Source organism: Lagenorhynchus albirostris, chromosome 2 (genome assembly GCF_949774975.1).
Source record: "Lagenorhynchus albirostris chromosome 2, mLagAlb1.1, whole genome shotgun sequence".
Taxonomy (NCBI): Eukaryota; Metazoa; Chordata; class Mammalia; order Artiodactyla; family Delphinidae; genus Lagenorhynchus; species Lagenorhynchus albirostris.
The window spans coordinates 33906904-33925043 of NC_083096.1; the positions used below are offsets into that span (position 1 = coordinate 33906904).

Consider the following 18140-nt stretch of genomic DNA (forward strand, 5'->3'; position numbering starts at 1 on the left):
CGTGCCCACGAGCAGTCGCAGCTCCTCCGCTAAGCACCCGACAGCCACCAAACTGCACCATCTCTACGGAGTTACCTGGTGTAGACATTTCATGTAAATGGAATATATGATGTGTGGTCTTTTGTAACTGGCTTCTTAGCGTGATGTTTTGAACTTCATCCATGTTGTAACGTGTATCAGAACTTCAATCCCTCTTTTTTCCCCCAATTTTTTTTATCACGGTGAAATACACATAAAATAAATTTATCATCTTAACCATTAAAAAAATAAAATTCACCATGAGCTAGTCCATAAAGCAAGTTCCCACAAATTTTTAAGAACTGGCATCATACAGACCATGCTGTCTGCCCACAAAAACATAAAGGAATTTATCCTCACACTTAGAAATTTTAAAACATGCCTATGTAAAACTCAGGGCAAAGAAGAAATCACAATGGCAATGAGAAAACACTTAAAACTGAATAATAACAAAAAATGTTACATATTAAAAGTTATGGGATGCAGCAGTAGTTGTATTTAAAGGGAAATTCTGAACGTAAATGTTTACATTAGAAAGATTGAAAGAAAGATTAGAAAGATTGAAAGATTGAAAGATTATAAAATGTTTACATTAGAAAGATTGAAAATCCATAAGCTAAGCATCCAACTCAAGAAATGGGGGGGAGGGGCTTCCCTGGAGGCGCAGTGGTTAAGAATCCGCCTGCCAGTGCAGGGGACACAGGTTCGAGCCCTGGTCCGGGAAGATCCCACATGCCGTGGAGCAACTAAGCCCGCAAGCCACAACTACTGAGCCTGAGCCCACGTGCCACAACTACTGATGCCCGCACGCCTAGAGCCCGTGCTCCGCAACAAGAGAAGCCACCACAATAAGAATCCTGCACACCACGACGAAGAGTAGCCCCCACTCGCGGCAACTAGAGAAAGCCTACACACAGCAACAAAGACCCAAGGGAGCCAAAAATAAATAAATTTATTAAAAAAAAAAAAAGAAGGTTCTGGGAAAATGGACAATGGAATAACCCTAAAAAGAAGAACAAAGATAACTAAGACAAGAGCAGAAATTAATGAAATAGAAAACAAGAGATACAATGGGAAAACAACCAAACCAAAAGTTGGTTCCCTGAGAAAAAGCAAATGGCTCGACTGCAGTACATGTGCACATTGGAATAATACACTGCAGTGAAGTGTATTATACTACAGTGACAACAGATTAGCTTGGATAAAAATCAGAGACATGGGAGTGAAAATAAAGTTACAGAAGGTTAAATACAGGTAACAGCATTTTTGTAAAGCTCAAGAACATACAAAACCAAATTATGTATTGTTTAGAGTACATGTGTATTTGGGGAAAAAAATTTTTTTTTAAGCAAGAGAATGATAAGCACAATAGTAACCTTGAGGTGGGGGAGAGAGGTAGGGGACTGGCATCTGGAAAGAGCACAGAGGGCCTTCAAGACCATGGTAATGTCCTGGTCCACAGATTTACAAGGATGTTACACATGCTTTTTTGCAGGTAGCAAATAGTAATAATTTTTTTTTTTTTTTGCGGTACACGGGACTCTCGCTGTTGTGGCCTCTCCTGTTGCAGAGCACAGGCTCCGGGCGTGCAGGCTCAGTGGCCGTGGCTCACGGGCCCAGCCGCTCCGCGGCATGTGGGACCTTCCTGGACAGGGGTACGAACCCGTGTCCCCTGCATCGGCAGGCGGACTCAACCATTGCGCCACCAGGGAAGCCCATAAGTAATAATTTTTAAAAATTGTAAGCAAATCCTGTTCAGTAGAATGTCTCAGACTAATTCTGTGTTGTTTCTCTACGTTGCCAGCTTGGAACCAGGAGCAGCTCCCTTAATTTTCAGAGCCTGTGGCTTCACATTGAGCCTGGCAATCGCCTCATCCTTTTACCTTCTCAGTTCCTGGAATCCATATATAGAAAGCCTCTGAGCAGATACAAACTACTATGTATAAAATAGATAAACAACAAGGTCCTAGTGTATAACACAGGGAACTATATTCAATATCTTGTAATAAACTATAATGGAAAAGAATATGAAAAAGAATATATATATGTGTGTGTGTATATATATATATATATATATATATGTATGTATAACTGAATCACTTTACTGTACACCAGAAGCTAACACAACGTTGTAAATCAACTACACTTTGATTTAAAAAAAAAAAAAAAGGCCTCTGATTTAGCACATTGCTAGGTGCTTGAGTGTCTTTGTGATCAATCTTGTTGGGAAGCCATGCTAAGAAAACAAGGAAGGCGGAAAAAAGGAAACAGAAGCTAAGGGGGTCTTCTTACAATGAAAAAAAGGTCCAGAGATTTAAAAATGAACTTACCAGAGACCCAGCTGTTTCCCCTCCATGCACAGGTTCCAATCTATAAATCTCCTTCCACGACCTGGCCTCCCAGTAGTGCCAGAAGACTGGATATGGATGTCGAGCAGCCCAAGAGGTGAACTGTAGTGGACATCTGTCAACCTGGAGCCTGTCCTGAATCTAGGTCCTTTTTCTAACTGTTCTTTGATTACCTTTCAGGAATTACTTCTCCACTGAATGCGGTTTTAGTGAGCGGGCAAATCTAGGCGCTTGTCTCCCACCGTGGAATCTGGAGGGGAGAGAGCCTTCCAGTTCAGAAACAGTACAGGTAGGAGATAGGCCTGGGGCCCGTGCTGGGCCAGTTGAGAAAATCCTCCCTGGCTGTGGACGCATCAGGAGTGAAGATGGTTCTTCACAGCCACAATGAAGAAGAGTTGCTCTGGTTCCAACCTGCTGATTCTATCTATGAGCCTGAACTTATAGTTTCCTGTTGATTTTGTGAGCCCCTAATGTCTTTCCAATACATATTTCCTTTCTCCTAAATTAGCCATTTCATTCATTTTCTTAAATTACAAAAAAAAAATAGATGTTCATAGCAGATGAACAATACAATAACAGAAAATCAATACACTAAAAGTTGGAAGTTCTCTCCCTAGGAAAACCACTGTTATCATTTTGATATATATTCTTACAGACTTTTTTCTATGCATGTATATAAAGAGATGGACTAGATCTCCAGAAAATTTGGTGTTATGGAAGAATGGAAGGGATTTTTACCAAAAAAGGGGTCATACTAAATATATCCTTTTTTTTTTTTTTTTTGCGGTACGCGGGCCTCTCACAGTTGTGGCCTCTCCCGTTGCGGAGCACAGGCTCCGGATGCGCAGGCTCAGCGGCCATGGCTCACGGGCCCAGCCACTCCGCGGCATGTGGGATCTTCCCGGACCGGGGCATGAACCCGTGTCCCCTGCATAGGCAGGCGGGCTCTCAACCACTGCGCCACCAGGGAAGCCCGGCCTCCAACTTTTTAGTATTACAAATAATGATGCAATAAACACCCTTGTACTTACATAGCTTTGCACACATGTGCAAATATTTCTGTAGGTAGGGACTCCCTGGAAGTCATTTCTGGCGCAAAGGATATATACATTAACATTTTTTGTAATATTTACTGCCAAATTGCCTTTTGCAGCTGTATCCACTCCCCGACAACATAGGTAGTGCTCATCCTCCACACTTATGAATAGGTTTTTCATATTTATTTTTAGTAATTTGATAGATGAAATATCATCTTGGTTTTCCCCGATTGTTAGTATAGATGAACATCTTTTTTCAAATATTTATTAATCAGTTTGCCTTTAGATTTTTTTGATTGATTTCTTCATATTATTAGGAATATGAACTTTTTATCAGTTATATATTGCAATTGTTCTCTCTAAACTACTGATTAGTCTTAATTTTGGTTTTCGTGTCTTTGGCTCTTATATATGTTCTTTATATAATTTCTATCACTTTTTTTCCTTATGGCTTCTGGGTTCCTGATCATATTCAAGAAAGTTCTTCCTCAGAAATCTCTGGCATTCCTATACACTAATGATGAAAAATTGGAAAATGAAATCAAGAAAACACTCCCATTTACCATTGCAACAAAAAGAATAAAACATCTAGGAATAAACCTACCTAAGGAGACAAAAGACCTGTATGCAGAAAACTATAAGACACTGATGAAAGAAATCAAAGATGATACAAATAGATGGAGAGATATATCATGTTCTTGGATTGGAAGAATCAACATTGTGAAAATGACTATACTGCCCAAAGCAATCTACAGATTCAATGCAATCCCTATCAAACTACCACTGGCATTTTTCACAGAACTAGAACAAAAAATTTCACAATTTGTATGGAAACACAAAAGACCCCGAATAGCCAAAGCAATCTTGAGAACGAAAAATGGAGCTGGAGGAATCAGGCTCCCTGACTTCAGACTATACTACAAAGCTACAGTAATCAAGGCAGTATGGTACTGGCACAAAAACAGAAAGATCAATGGAACAGGATAGAAAGCCCAGAGATAAACCCACACACATATGGTCACCTTATCTTTGATAAAGGAGGCAGGAATGTACAGTGGAGAAAGGACAGCCTCTTCAATAAGTGGTGCTGGGAAAACTGGACAGGTACATGTAAAAGTACGAGATTAGATCACTCCCTAACACCATATACAAAAGTAAGTTCAAAATGGATTAAAAACCTAAATGTAAGGCCAGAAACTATCAAACTCTTAGAGGAAAACATAGGCAGAACACTCTATGACATAAATCACAGCAAGCTCCTTTTTGACCCACCTCCTAGAGAAATGGAAATAAAAACAACAATAAACAAATGGGACCTAATGAAACTTCAAAGCTTTTGCACAGCAAAGGAAACCATAAACAAGACCAAAAGACAACCCTCAGAATGGGAGAAAATATTTGCAAATGAAGCAACTGACAAAGGATTAATTTCCAAAATTTACAAGCAGCTCAATAACAAAAAAACAAACAACCGAATCCAAAAATGGGCAGAAGACCTAAACAGACATTTCTCCAAAGAAGATATACAGACTGCCAACAAACACATGAAAGAATGCTCAACATCATTAATCATTAGAGAAATGCAAATCAAAACTACAATGAGATATCATCTCACACCAGTCAGAATGGCCATCATCAAAAAATCTAGAAACAATAAATGCTGGAGAGGGTGTGGAGAAAAGGGAGCACTCCTGCACTGCTGGTGGGAATGTGAATTGGTTCAGCCACTATGGAGAACAGTATGGAGGTTCCTTAAAAAACTACAAATAGAACTACCATATGACCCAGCAATCCCACTACTGGGCATATACCCTGAGAAAACCATAATTCAAAAAGAGTCATGTACCAAAATGTTCATTGCAGCTCTATTTACAATAGCCCGGAGATGGAAACAACCTAAGTGCCCATCATCGGATGAATGGATAAAGAAGATGTGGCACATATATACAATGGAATATTACTCAGCCATAAAAAGAAACGAAATTGAGCTATTTGTAATGAGGTGGATGGACCTAGGGTCTGTCATACAGAGTGAAGTAAGTCAGAAAGAGAAAGACAAATACCGTATGCTAACACATATATATGGAATTTAAGAAAAAAAAATGTCATGAAGAACCTAGGGGTAAGACAGGAATAAAGACACAGACCTACTGGAGAACGGACTTTAGGATATGGGGAGCGGGAAGGGTGAGCTGTGACAGGGCGAGAGAGAGGCATGGACATATATACACTAACAAACGTAAGGTAGATAGCTAGTGGGAAGCAGCCGCATGGCACAGGGATACCGGCTCGGTGCTTTGTGACCGCCTGGAGGGGTGGGATAGGGAGGGTGGGAGGGCGGGAGACGCAAGAGAGAAGAGATATGGGAACATATGTGTATGTATAACTGATTCACTTTGTTATAAAGCAGAAACTAACACACCATTGTAAAGCAATTTTATCCCAATAAAGATGTTAAAAAAAAAAAAAAACTAACTGGCTTGGGAATTTCCTGGTGGTCCAGTGATTAAGACTCTGTGCTTTCACTGCCGAGGGCCTAGAGGAAAACATAGGCAGAACACTCTATGACATAAATCACAGCAAGCTCCTTTTTGACCCACCTCCTAGAGAAATGGAAATAAAAACAACAATAAACAAATGGGACCTAATGAAACTTCAAAGCTTTTGCACAGCAAAGGAAACCATAAACAAGACCAAAAGACAACCCTCAGAATGGGAGAAAATATTTGCAAATGAAGCAACTGACAAAGGATTAATTTCCAAAATTTACAAGTAGCTCCTGCAGCTCAATAACAAATAAATAAACAACCCAATCCAAAAATGGGCAGAAGACCTAAACAGACATTTCTCCAAAGAAGATATACAGACTGTCAACAAACACATGAAAGAATGCTCAACATCACTAATCATTAGAGAAATGCAAATCAAAACTACAATGAGATATCACCTCACACCAGTCAGAATGGCCATCATCAAAAAATCTAGGAACAGGGGCTTCCCTGGTGGCGCAATGGTTGAGAGTCTACCTGCCGATGCAGGGGACATGGGTTCGTGCCCCAGTCTGGGAAGATCCCACATGCTGCGGAGCTGCTGGGCCCGTGAGCCATGGCCGCTGAGCCTGCGCGTCCGGAGCCTGTGCTCTGCAACGGGAGAGGCCACAAAGGTGAGAGGCCCACGTACCGCGAAAAAAAAAAAATCTAGAAACAATAAATGCTGGAGAGGGTGTGGAGAAAAGGGTACACTCTTGCACTGCTGGTGGGAATGTGAATTGGTACAGCCACTATGGAGAACAGTATGGAGGTTCCTTAAAAAACTACAAATAGAACGACCATATGACCCAGCAATTCCACTACTGGGCATATACCCTGAGAAAACCATAATTCAAAAAGAGTCATGTACCAAAATGTTCATTGCAGCTCTATTTACAATAGCCCGGAGATGGAAACAACCTAAGTGTCCATCATCGGATGAATGGATAAAGAAGATGTGGCACATATATACAATGGAATATTACTCAGCCATAAAAAGAAACGAAATTGAGCTATTTGTAATGAGGTGGATGGACCTAGAGTCTGTCATACAGAGTGAAGTAAGTCAGAAAGAGAAAGACAAATACTGTATGCTAACACATATATATGGAATTTAAGAAAAAAAAAAATGTCATGGGCTTCCGTGGTGGCGCAGTGGTTGAGAGTCCGCCTGCCGATGCAAGGGACGTGGGTTCGTGCCCCGGTCCGGGAAGATCCCACATGCTGCGGAGCGGCTGGGCCCGTGAGCCATGGCCGCTGAGCCTGCGCGTCCGGAGCCTGTGCTCCGCAACGGGAGAGGCCACAACAGTGAGATGCCCGCGTACCAAAAAAAAAAAAAAAAAAAAAAATGTCATGAAGAACCTAGGGTTAAGACAGGAATAAAGACACAGACCTACTAGAGAATCGACTTGAAGATATGGGGAGGGGGAAGGGTAAGCTGTGACAAAGTGAGAGAGTGGCATGGACATATATACACTACCAAACGTAAAATAGATAGCTAGTGGGAAGCAGCCGTATAGCACAAGGAGATCAGCTCGGTGCTTTGTGACCACCTAGAGGGGTGGGACAGGGAGGGTGGGAGGGAGGGAGACGCAAGAGGGAAGAGATATGGGAACATATGTATATGTATAACTGATTCACTTTGTTATAAAGCAGAAACTAACACACCATTGTAAAGCAATTATACTCCAATAAAGATGTAAAAAAAAAAAAAGTTCTTCCTGCCCCCCAACTATAAGTATACATAGTTACATACATTTTCTCCTAGGGGCAGCACAGTGCAGTGGTCCTCTGTAGAAGCAGAGTTTCTGGTGCCGGACTCCTTAGTTTCACATCCCAGTTCTGGCACGTATCAGTTGCATGACCCTTAATCTCTCTATGTCTTAGTTTTCTCATCAATAAAATGGGGTTGTGGTGAGGATTAAGTTAGTGAGTACAGGTAAAGCATTTAGAATAGTGCCGAGCATATGGTAAATAATGTGTGTGCTATTATCTAGTTCCTTTACAGCCTTTTTTCACATTTAGATCTTTGGTATACCTTTTTTTGCATGATGATTTGAGTCTATTTTTTCTCAGATGGATAGCCAGTTTTGTTAAATAGTCGATTTTCCCACTGATCTGAAATGCTACCTTTAGAATATGCTAAGGAACAGGCCATCCCTAGAAGTGCCCTAAGAGGTCTCAACCAGTACATAGCCACCTGTGATAACTACACTTGAAAGCAGGCTATTCAATTAGCACTTTGTGGACTCCTTGGGGACCTGTTAAAGACAGAAATTCTGAAGTTGAATTTAATAATGTTCAGAAACTAGGCCTCTCCCCTCTGAGCCCCACCCAAACGGGTTTGGAAGGCCAGGAAGGCCACCCCAGTTGCCCTGCTTAAAGAACAAGGCGCTGAGGACTGTGTTCTTGGAAAAGCATACGCAATCTAAAAATGTATATACCACAAACTATTTTCTCCAAAATAATGATGAGGAAGAGAACTCAGTCATTCTGAACTTTATAGTAGGAGAATATACGGTATATGCATAAAGATGGGATATATTTAGCTGTGAAAGATGGCTGGAGTTAGTGGAGAGTTTCACAAGTGTAACAGGCTTATCTACATTAGATGACTATTGTGTAGGGGAGGCTGAGAACCAGAGATTCAACCTTAGCTTTTTCTTTAAGACTTAATCACAAACACATCAACTGTTTAAGGTGTGCTGCCATCTCCTGGCCAAACTTGTGTTGCAGTCAGATCACAAGCAGTTACAGCAAAAAGTGAAGCAGCTATGAGTATGATGTGGTAATCCAAAACAAAACAAACACGCACACCGTCTGGGAGAAGGCATGCTGCGTGCTGACTGACAGTCCCTGGTGGCTACAATAGTGCTGCTCTGCTGGTAGAGGCCTATGATGGTGTCCATCAGGCACTGCCGAGCAAGCAAATCTGAAGAGCAGGCTAAGGCTAAAAAGGAAATTCACATATTCCAAATGCAGATAGGCCCATATATGGATTCCACGCCCAGATTCTCTCACAGTGTAATGAAGAGTACATAGGCTTGTGCACAAGTTCAGAATGTTGCAAGTTCGTGCTGAAAAGAGGCTGGCGGAAAGGGTGTGAACCCGGGAGAGGCTCTGAAAAATAAATTGCTATCACTCCACTTTGCCCCCGTCTTGGCTCTCCTGCCTCCCATTCCCGGGCCTTACCCTCTGGTAGTGGTTATGTCAAGTGCCCAGAGACCGAGAGCAATCCATGGGGGAGAGTAACATGTTCCATCGATCTCCAAGGCAAACTAAAAGACCTCTAGGGTCCCAGTGGAAATGGAATGGAATAGAGAGCATTCTGTAGACACAGTGAGGTTAAGGGAAAACAAAAGCCAAACAGATACGAACCTAAAACGTTAATGTGATCTTTATTATACAGCACATCTGGTGTTTGTGCACCCCAGAAGTATACACAATACTCTATAAAACCAAACCCAGCCATTCAAAATTACACTAAATGAAGACTTAACCCATAGTTGCATCTCTTAAAAATATACACAATTAACACTGTCCCGCTGTAACAATATCATGGAGACAGGTAGCACAAGGAGGGAGAGCGTGTAAGAACTGAAGTTTGTGCCAAAGTAATTTTCTCTTGTTATTGCACTTTTATTCTACACACTTAGTATATTACACTTTTTATTTAACACTGTAATAATAAACATTAGTCCTTTGAAACAAACAAAAACATTACATAAAGACAAAAGACAACAAGCTGTCCAGGCCAATTTCCTTTCCAACCCTCTGAGTAAGGTGTCCCCCCAGTGTCAGGTGTTCACACACAGTCTCTTCAGTCAGCTCTGTGGACTGGATGTTAGTTAACAAAGCAGATAAAGTTAAAAATAAAACCCTTTTCAGAACAGTAGTGTACTTAAAACCCCCCCAAGGGAGTTTGCCATACAGGTTTCTCAAGTTGACGCCCTCCTAACCCACTTAAACATCACACTAGCCCTAACCCACCCCACCCCCATATTTAGAAGGATAAACCCTCTTTTTTTTTCTTTTAAAGAAAAAGTGGGTTATTTGATCCAGCAAATCCAAAAATCAAGCTTTGAAAACTCAAAGAAAGCAACTACTCTTTCGGCAATGGACTCTTCGAGGGCCATTTATTCCACTCTGATGCAGTATGAACTTAGGAGGTTCCCTGATTAGTCAGATGGAATACCACGCATGCCGTCTCTCCAAAGCAAGGCCAGAGGGAGTCTGTTCCCCAAAGTGCTGTTATAATCACCAATCCCTTTTGGCTTCTCAGTGCTAAATAATAAGCCAAATAATAAAGTGTCATTCAGTGCAGTTATCACTTTGCAGCCCCGCTACCCCAAACCACTTTGCTGATCAGGAAAAAGCTTTGTCAACACCTCTTTGGCAGCTCAAGTGAAAATGCAAAAAAAAACGCGTTGGAGAGCTGACAGGTACTGCTTGAGAGTTCTACCAGTCCCCTGTTTCTATCCGTGGTAGTAATATATCCCTCCCTTCACTCTTTCCTTGAATTTTAGTGTTAAAAATTAGGAGAAGCTGCTGCCTAGGCTCTGTCCCCTTGAAACTGATGGAGTCACAAATGACTTCTTTGGTCTGGGAAGAACCAGCACAGTCCTCCTTCCCAGAGAAGTGAAAGGCTTTTGCTCAATCAATGAGCCACTCTCTGCAGAGGATCCAGGGAACTAGGGCATGCCTGTGGAAACCTCACCCCGACGTGCATTCCGCAACGCCCCCAGACTGACCTTGCCGCTGGCTCCCTAGGCACTAAGGCAGCTACTCTGGAGCCCCAGGCTCCACCGCGTCTTCTGATTGCTCTGCAGGAAGGTCCGTCACTCAATTCTGAAGCAACAGAAGCGACCAGACCTCAAGCACATTAAAAATGGCCAGGTAATCATTTTCAGGCTGGGGTAAATTGCCCTAATTAAGTTGGTAAGAAGGATGGAACACAGTGAGGGTAACTCTTTCATCCCATCCTTCTTCCTCCCCCTGCCACAATCTTACCTCACCACGTGGGAGCACAGACAACCAAAGCTAGGAGGTAAAATCTTCAGGACTTTGGCCTTGTTGAGCCCTCTACAGCCCAAGTGCTGCCAGGCCTCTTTGAATATCTAGTGTCTTCCCAAGTAATATACAATACAGTACATTTCATGGCATTGCATCACCTAAATAATGGATGCCAAGCAACAGAAGAACCCCAAATTAGCAGACACTGTTATTCAACAAAAGCAAAGTATACACACGTGTTATACATATGTATTCCTGTACTCAGCCTGCTGAGCGTTTAAATAACACTTCCAAATATCTACATGTGGACTCTGGCTGACCTGCACCTTTTCTCAGAATACTTTTTAAAAAATGAACTGCAACCACTCATCTCCTTACTAAGCGTTAGCCCCTCCCTTGCTTCTCCCTGCTCAGGCAAAATATGCGCGCAATCTGCTAGAAAACTGGTATCTGAGAGCAGACTAAGCCACAGGGGATAAACTGAAAAGGGACTCTGGGTGGAGAAAAACCTAACCTCCCATGTGTAAACGGAGCTATGAACTAAGACTTCCAAAGAATGTTAGGAATGTGGGCTCCACTAGGGGAGCACAGAGTCCCGATTATGGCTGGAGTTAAAAGACAGTCTGGAAAAGGGAACTAGGTAAGACTTTTCTTGAAATTTCATACAGAAGAGATTTATACTGACTTTTTGGCTAAAGAAACAGCTTGGGCATCAGTGAACTGCTGGATATGCTCAAAGCCATCCAACTCTTCCCTATCCAGGAGTCATCTCTGCCTGGAAAGGTCTCAAGTTGCCCCGCAAGCATCAGTCCCCTTGGGAGCTCTCTGTAATGAATGTCAAATCCTTCCCATAGCCAAAAGGTGAGGGGAAGGAAAGAAAGAAAGAGCGAAAGAGAAAGGTCTCTGCTTTCAAGTAGAATCATCGAGTCCTCTGTTTGGCCTCTCAGAATGTGACTTGCATAGCCGGTCCATGATGCCCTGGAGCATGGGCTGGACAATGCCCAAGAGAGGTCTCTGCGAGGGGTCACCATCCCAGCAGGCTTCCATCAGCTGCCAGCACTCCTCGTCAAACACAGGGAGGCGTTCTGGACGGGCCCCTAGAGAGAGGAGCATGGAAATAAGACCCGAGGTGGCGAGAAGGGAACCGACACAATGAAGAGGCATGATCAGCTCACAGGCTCTGTCCCCTTGAAACTGATGGAGTCACAAATGACTTCTTTGGTCTGGGAAGAACCAGCACAGTCCTCCTTCCCAGAGAAGTGAAAGGCTTTTGCTCTATCAGTGAGCCACTCTCTGCAGAGGATCCAGGGAACTAGGGCCCCAGTTGGGGCTCAGGATGCTACACAATGCAGTGAGCTTTGGCTTCAGCTGCAGGTATCTAGGTTAGAAACTAATAGTAACTGTGATGAAAAACTGGAATACACTGGCATAGGATGTTGAAGAATTAGAAATTTTAAAGATAAAAACCTGTCTGAGAGTTCAGAACCACGCTGCCTGGAAGCAGAGGTTTGACTTAAATGTCCTTTCTGGATTCCATGATGGTTTAAATGTGTATGAGGTCCTGCTGTGGAGCGGCCAGAGAGGAGGACAGGAGGCCGCTGCGGCAGTGCCTGGTCTCAGTCTGCTCTCTTCTGGGGAGTCAGGGCAAAGCAAGGCTCGTGGTTCTTACCTCTCCGCACATTGTTCCAGAGATGGTCTTTGCTGGCACACCTCTCAAATGCCTCAGGGAGCTTGACAGAGCCTGAGCAGATATACCAGAAAAGAATGCCAAAAGCGTAGACATCCACAGAATTATCATACTTCCCTACAGCAAGAAAGGGTGACAAGTAGTGAGCCAGGGAGGGAATCAACAGCATCACCACTAACTTGCATCTGCAGAGGCCTTTACACATTCTTTCCTAAAGCCTTTAATGCCCATTATCTCTTATAACAACCCTGTTAGGCAGGACACATTTATAATGCCCATTTTATAATACGAAAAACTATGGCACTGGGAGGGCTAAAGATTGAAAGAGCCAAGACTAGAACTTGACAAAGGGGAAGGAAAACAGGCCTTTTACTTTATTTTATTTATTTTATATTTCACTGATAGTCATTATATTTTGTATTTGATTATTGTTTGTGTGAAGTACTTTTTTATTTTTAAAATAAATAAATTTATTTATTTATTCTTTCATTCATTCATTTTTGGCTGTGTTGGGCCTTGGTTGCTGCACATGGGTCCTCTCCAGTTGCAGCAAGCAGGGGCCACTCTTCGCTGCGGTGCACGGGCTTCTCATTGCGGTGGTTCCTCCTGTCACGGAGCACCGGCTCCAGGCACGTGGGCATCAGTAGCTGTAGCACTCGGGCTCAGTTGTTGTGGCTCACAGGTTCTAGAGCACAGGCTCAGTAGTTGTGGCTCACGGGCTTAGTTGCTCTGCGGCATGTGGGATCTTCCCGGACCAGGGATTGAACCCGTGTCCCCTGCATTGGCAGGCGGATTCTTAACCACTGTGCCACCAGGGGAGTCCGGGCCTTCATTTTAATGGGACAATCAAAAAGATTAATCCTGAAAGGTCATGTTAGGGAAATAAAGTTGGGAAATACAGGTGGGTAGATAGGTTGGAACCATAACATAAAGATTTTTAAAGTCGGACAGAAGAGTCTGGATTTGATGGGCAGCAGGAGTAAGTTATCCTTTAGAGCAGGAGGTGACATGAAGAAAATATTTTAGAAAGATTATTTTTACAGCAGTAGGATGAACTGCAGTAGAAATAATCAAATGAATTTAAATATGAAGTAGCCAAGATAAAATAATAAAAGTGGGAATAGAAATTTTTTTAAAAGTCAGGGAAAGAAAAATGATGACTGTCTATTTCTTTTCAATGTGCGTAGGACTACAGCTATCCAACTAACTCCTAATCCTTATATGTATCACTCAATGAAGGGTTGGGGGAAGACTTGTGGCTAATGAGAGAAATCCAAATATTATAAATTGCTAATTTTAAGTCTTACCAATACTAACAAGTGACCTGCCATTCCCTTTCCACCTTCCCCGGCGATGACGCAACCTTCCTCATCCATTCAGCCTCAAAACCTCGGAGTCATCTTTTAGTCATTTCATTCCTGTTCATCACCCATATCAAGTTCATTACAAAATCTTGCCCATCCTTCCTCTGAATTGATCTCAAATCTGTAACATTTTTTGTTTCAGCACTACTACCAACTTAATCCTAGGTCTGGTCTCCACCACTGGTCTCCCTACATGGCTCTTGCCACTCAATCTGCCTTACCTACTGCTACTAAACATTTCCATGAACATCTCTTTTCATCCGTCACCTGTTCAAAAGCCCGATAGCTCCTTACTTCTTTCACATCAAGCCTTCACTCCACTGCATAAATTTCAAGCTCAAATATATCTTATCTCCAACTTGTTTGCTATTACTTCCCACACTGATTTCTTTCCTGTCATGCTTATTTCTAATCGGCAATTTTGCTCCTATTTCCTCTCCCCCAGCCTCCAGAATTTTCTCTCCTACCTAACATGGTTGGACTCTAGAGACAGAAAGACCTAAATTCCAATCCCAGCCTCATTACGTCTAGCTCAGTGTTTTGGGGTGGGTTTCTTCATCAATCTGGCCTCAACTTAATCCATGACATGGACATAAAAATGCATCAATATCACCACAGAATTGTCATGAGGATTAAATGGAACAAAATATATGATATAACATACCCACAGTGCCTAGCTCAAAGAATATATTAATAAATATATTGACTTCCCTTCCCACCTACCAAATTTTCCAGATCTCATTCAGTTTCTATCCAGAATGTCACCTCTACCACAAAACCATCTAACATTTCTTCTCTGAACACCAACATTATGTAGCACTTAATCACATGTTGTCTTATACTGCTTCTTAATTATTTTACCTCTCAATATATCTCTGTCAACTGTAAGTTCTTTAATGATAGAGGACAACTCTTATTATATAGGAGTTATTCAATCAATACTTTAGGATTAAATAATTGGTTGACTATGGCAATGATGGCACTAACAGCCCAGAGAGACATCCGAAACAACAGTTGGTGACTCCCATTTACACTTTTCTTTCTTGCCCCTTTACCTCTTCACTTGTCCCCCTACTTGTCTTAGGTTTCCCCTGTTCTGGTTTCTCCCCTGCCTGTGCCAGAACTGCCAGTAGTACTTGTGGATACTACTTAGCCCAAAGGGTAGCACTTGGTTAAAACACGGAGCCCTGCCCAAACCCACTCCCTGCCCTCCAGCTTACCTGTGAAAAGTTCAGGGGCCATATGAATTGGTGTCCCCACAATGCTGCCTGACATCATGGCCTCTGGCTTGCAGAATCCTAAGTCAGTGATCTTGGCACGGTTCTGCTTGTCCAACTGCCAACAAAGCAGGGTGAGAGTCATCCTATGCCTGGTCCTGCACGTAGCGCTCAGCTGCATACCCAAGCTCAAAAGTAGGCATCTACCTCACAGCAGTACTTAATCAACTCTGCCTCTATTCTCCCTGTCTCTAGATTCACTCCCATTACTGTCTTCTCCCCATACTGTAAACAACCTGATGGCAAGGACTGCCTTTTTCATCTTTGTACCCCCAGCACTTAGCATAGTGCCTAGCACATATCAGGAGCTTAGCAAATCTTGGAAGAATGAATAAATGAAGGGCACTGAGGAAAGTATTATTAGTTCCTGATTATTCTCCTCTGACCTCCAGAACCCAGGGCAGGAAGTTGCTAAATAAGAAGGTTGAGTCCTCTAGTCAGCTGAGGAGGGTTTTTTAATTCCCTCTAGTTTCCTTTCCTGAGGTCCAAGACAATAAATCTGTCCCAGGTGAACGGATAAAGAAGATGTGTGTGTGTGTGTGTGTATATATATATATATATATATATATATATATATATATAATGGAATACTACTCAGCCATAAAAAAGAATGAAATAGTACAGTAACATGGATGGAACTAGAGATTATCAAAAGAAGTGAAGTGAGTCAGACAGAAAAAGACAAATATCATGTGGTATCAATTCTATGTGGAACCTAAAATATGATACAAATGAACTTATTTACAAAACAGAAGCAGACTCACAGATATAGAAAACAAACTTATGGTTACCAAAGGGGAAAGGGGGTAGGGGAGGGATAAATTAGGGGTTTGGGATTAGCGTATAACAACTTCTATATATAAAACAGATAAACAACAAGATCCTATTGTATAACACAGGGAACTACATTCAATATCTTGTAATAACATAAAATGGAAAAGAATATGAAAAGGAATATATATGTAGAACTGAATCATTTTGTTGTACACCAGAAACTAACATATTATAAATCAACTATACTTCAATAAAAATAAAAATTAAAAAAAAAATCTGTCTCATTTGGCTATTGACAAGCCTCTTAGGTTTCAGCCTAGAACTTTAGGAAGATATTTCCCTCCCCCCAAAACTGCTATCATCTTTATATATCATTTTTTAAAATTTATTTATTTATTTTTTGGCTGTGTTGGGTCTTTGTTGCTGTGCGCGGGCTTTCTCTAGTTGCGGCGAGCGGGGGCTACTCTTTGTTATGGTGTGTGGGCTTCTCATTGTGGTGGCTTCTCTTGTTTCGGAGCACGGGCTCTAGGTGCACAGACTTCAGTAGTTGTGGCATGTGGGCTCAGTAGTTGTGGCTCACAGGCTTAGTTGCTCCACGGCATGTGGGATCTTCCCAGACCAGGGCTCGAACCTGTGTCCCCTGCATTGGCAGGCGGATTCTCAACCACTGCGCCACCAGGGAAGCCCTCTTTATATATCATTTAACTGTTGCCAGAGACACTTCAGTGATAATCCAATATATTTTCAAAAGGAGTATGTCAAAAGATTCTTTATAATTTAGATAACAGGACTGGTAGGTTCATGACTATCTTACCTTTTAAGGTGTGTTTACCCATCTCAGTCCTCATCCACCATCTCAAACCCTAAGCAATAACAAGACCTGGAATCCTCAAAAATATCAATGTCACAAAAGCAAAAAAAGGCAGGACTATTCTAGATTAAGAGGCTAAAGAAACATGACAAAATGCACTGTATGATCCTTGGATTGGATCTTGGGCCAAACAAACAAATAGACCATATTTGGGATAGTTGAACATATTTGGGACAACTGGAAAATGTTAATATAGACTGTGTATTACCTAATAATATTGTATCAATTTAAACTTCTTGGGTGTGAATAATGGCATTTTAATTAAGTGGAAGAATGTCCTTTTCCTTAGAAGATACAAGCTGAAGTATATAGGAGTAAAGTTTTATCTGCAAGTTACTCTCATATAGTTCAGTAAAAAATGTGTGTGTGTGTGTATGTGTGTGTGTGAAGAAAGAGAGAGAAACAAAGAGAGACTACAATAGGAAAGAGAATATGAATCTGGGTGAACAGTATGTGGGTCTTCATTGTACCACTCTTTTAGCTTTTCTGTAAGTTTAAATTTTCTCAACAGTGTTGGGAGAAAAAACCTTAAGCAATATAAGCTAGGCCTATGATGCAACTCCCCCCTAAGCTTCAGGTCCAAGATACCATCCATCCACTCTGCTGTTAACTGGTCACAGTCTTTTCCTGTGACCGAATTTACATTCATGTGTACCTCCCTCCACAGGTCACTTACACATAGAGACAGGGAGTTATCTTGGGGAAACAGCTCTTACTTACCAGCACATTCTTCAGTTTGATATCACGGTGGACAAGTCCCTGGCTGTGCAGGAAGCGGATTCCTTCCACCACATCTAGGGCTATCTGCAAACGGGTCTCCAGGGTCAGCCCAGCCTTGGGGAGACAAAAGGGTTTACCTGTCACTAAGAAGACAACTCCTCAATCCAACTTGCTTATACCAACGAAGAGTTCCTTCTGTGAGATACTGAAAGACTGACCACACTAGGGTACACAAGGACAGAAAAGTGGATGAGAATAAGGGAAGAAGAAGGCAGTCAGGAGAGGGAAATAAAGGAAAAGCAAGGAAGGGCAAGCCATAAAGGCCAGGTCAGATCCCTTGGAGGCAGCACTTAGGCCAGCCGGATGATCCCCAAATGTGACTAGGAGAGCCACAACCAAACGCCTGAAGGCATGAGTGCATCTCTAACCCTGAACAAACTCTAGAACTGCCCTAGAGGCTCAAAGTGAGTATTTCTAGGACTCTCAGGCAGATTTACTTCCAT

General features: G+C 42.1%; 1 protein-coding gene across 8 annotated transcripts in view; it reads right to left on the reverse strand.

Annotated features, from left to right (window-relative positions):
- Positions 1-9310: 9310 nt before the first annotated feature.
- Positions 9311-18140, reverse strand: part of DSTYK (dual serine/threonine and tyrosine protein kinase) — a 56773-nt gene continuing 47943 nt past the window's right edge. For 3 of the 8 annotated variants that reach the window (XM_060129445.1, XM_060129473.1, XM_060129483.1), the window contains 4 exons: positions 17638-17751; positions 15216-15330; positions 12614-12748; positions 9311-12041 (listed from right to left, as the gene is read on the reverse strand). In XM_060129445.1, the coding sequence (XP_059985428.1) occupies positions 11854-12041; positions 12614-12748; positions 15216-15330; positions 17638-17751 (552 nt within the window). In that variant the 3' untranslated portion in view covers positions 9311-11853. Of the gene's footprint in view, positions 12042-12613; positions 13459-15215; positions 15331-17637; positions 17752-18140 lie in introns of those variants that run through there. The other 5 variants (XR_009536843.1, XM_060129455.1, XM_060129493.1 and 2 more) reach the window with 5 other exon arrangements.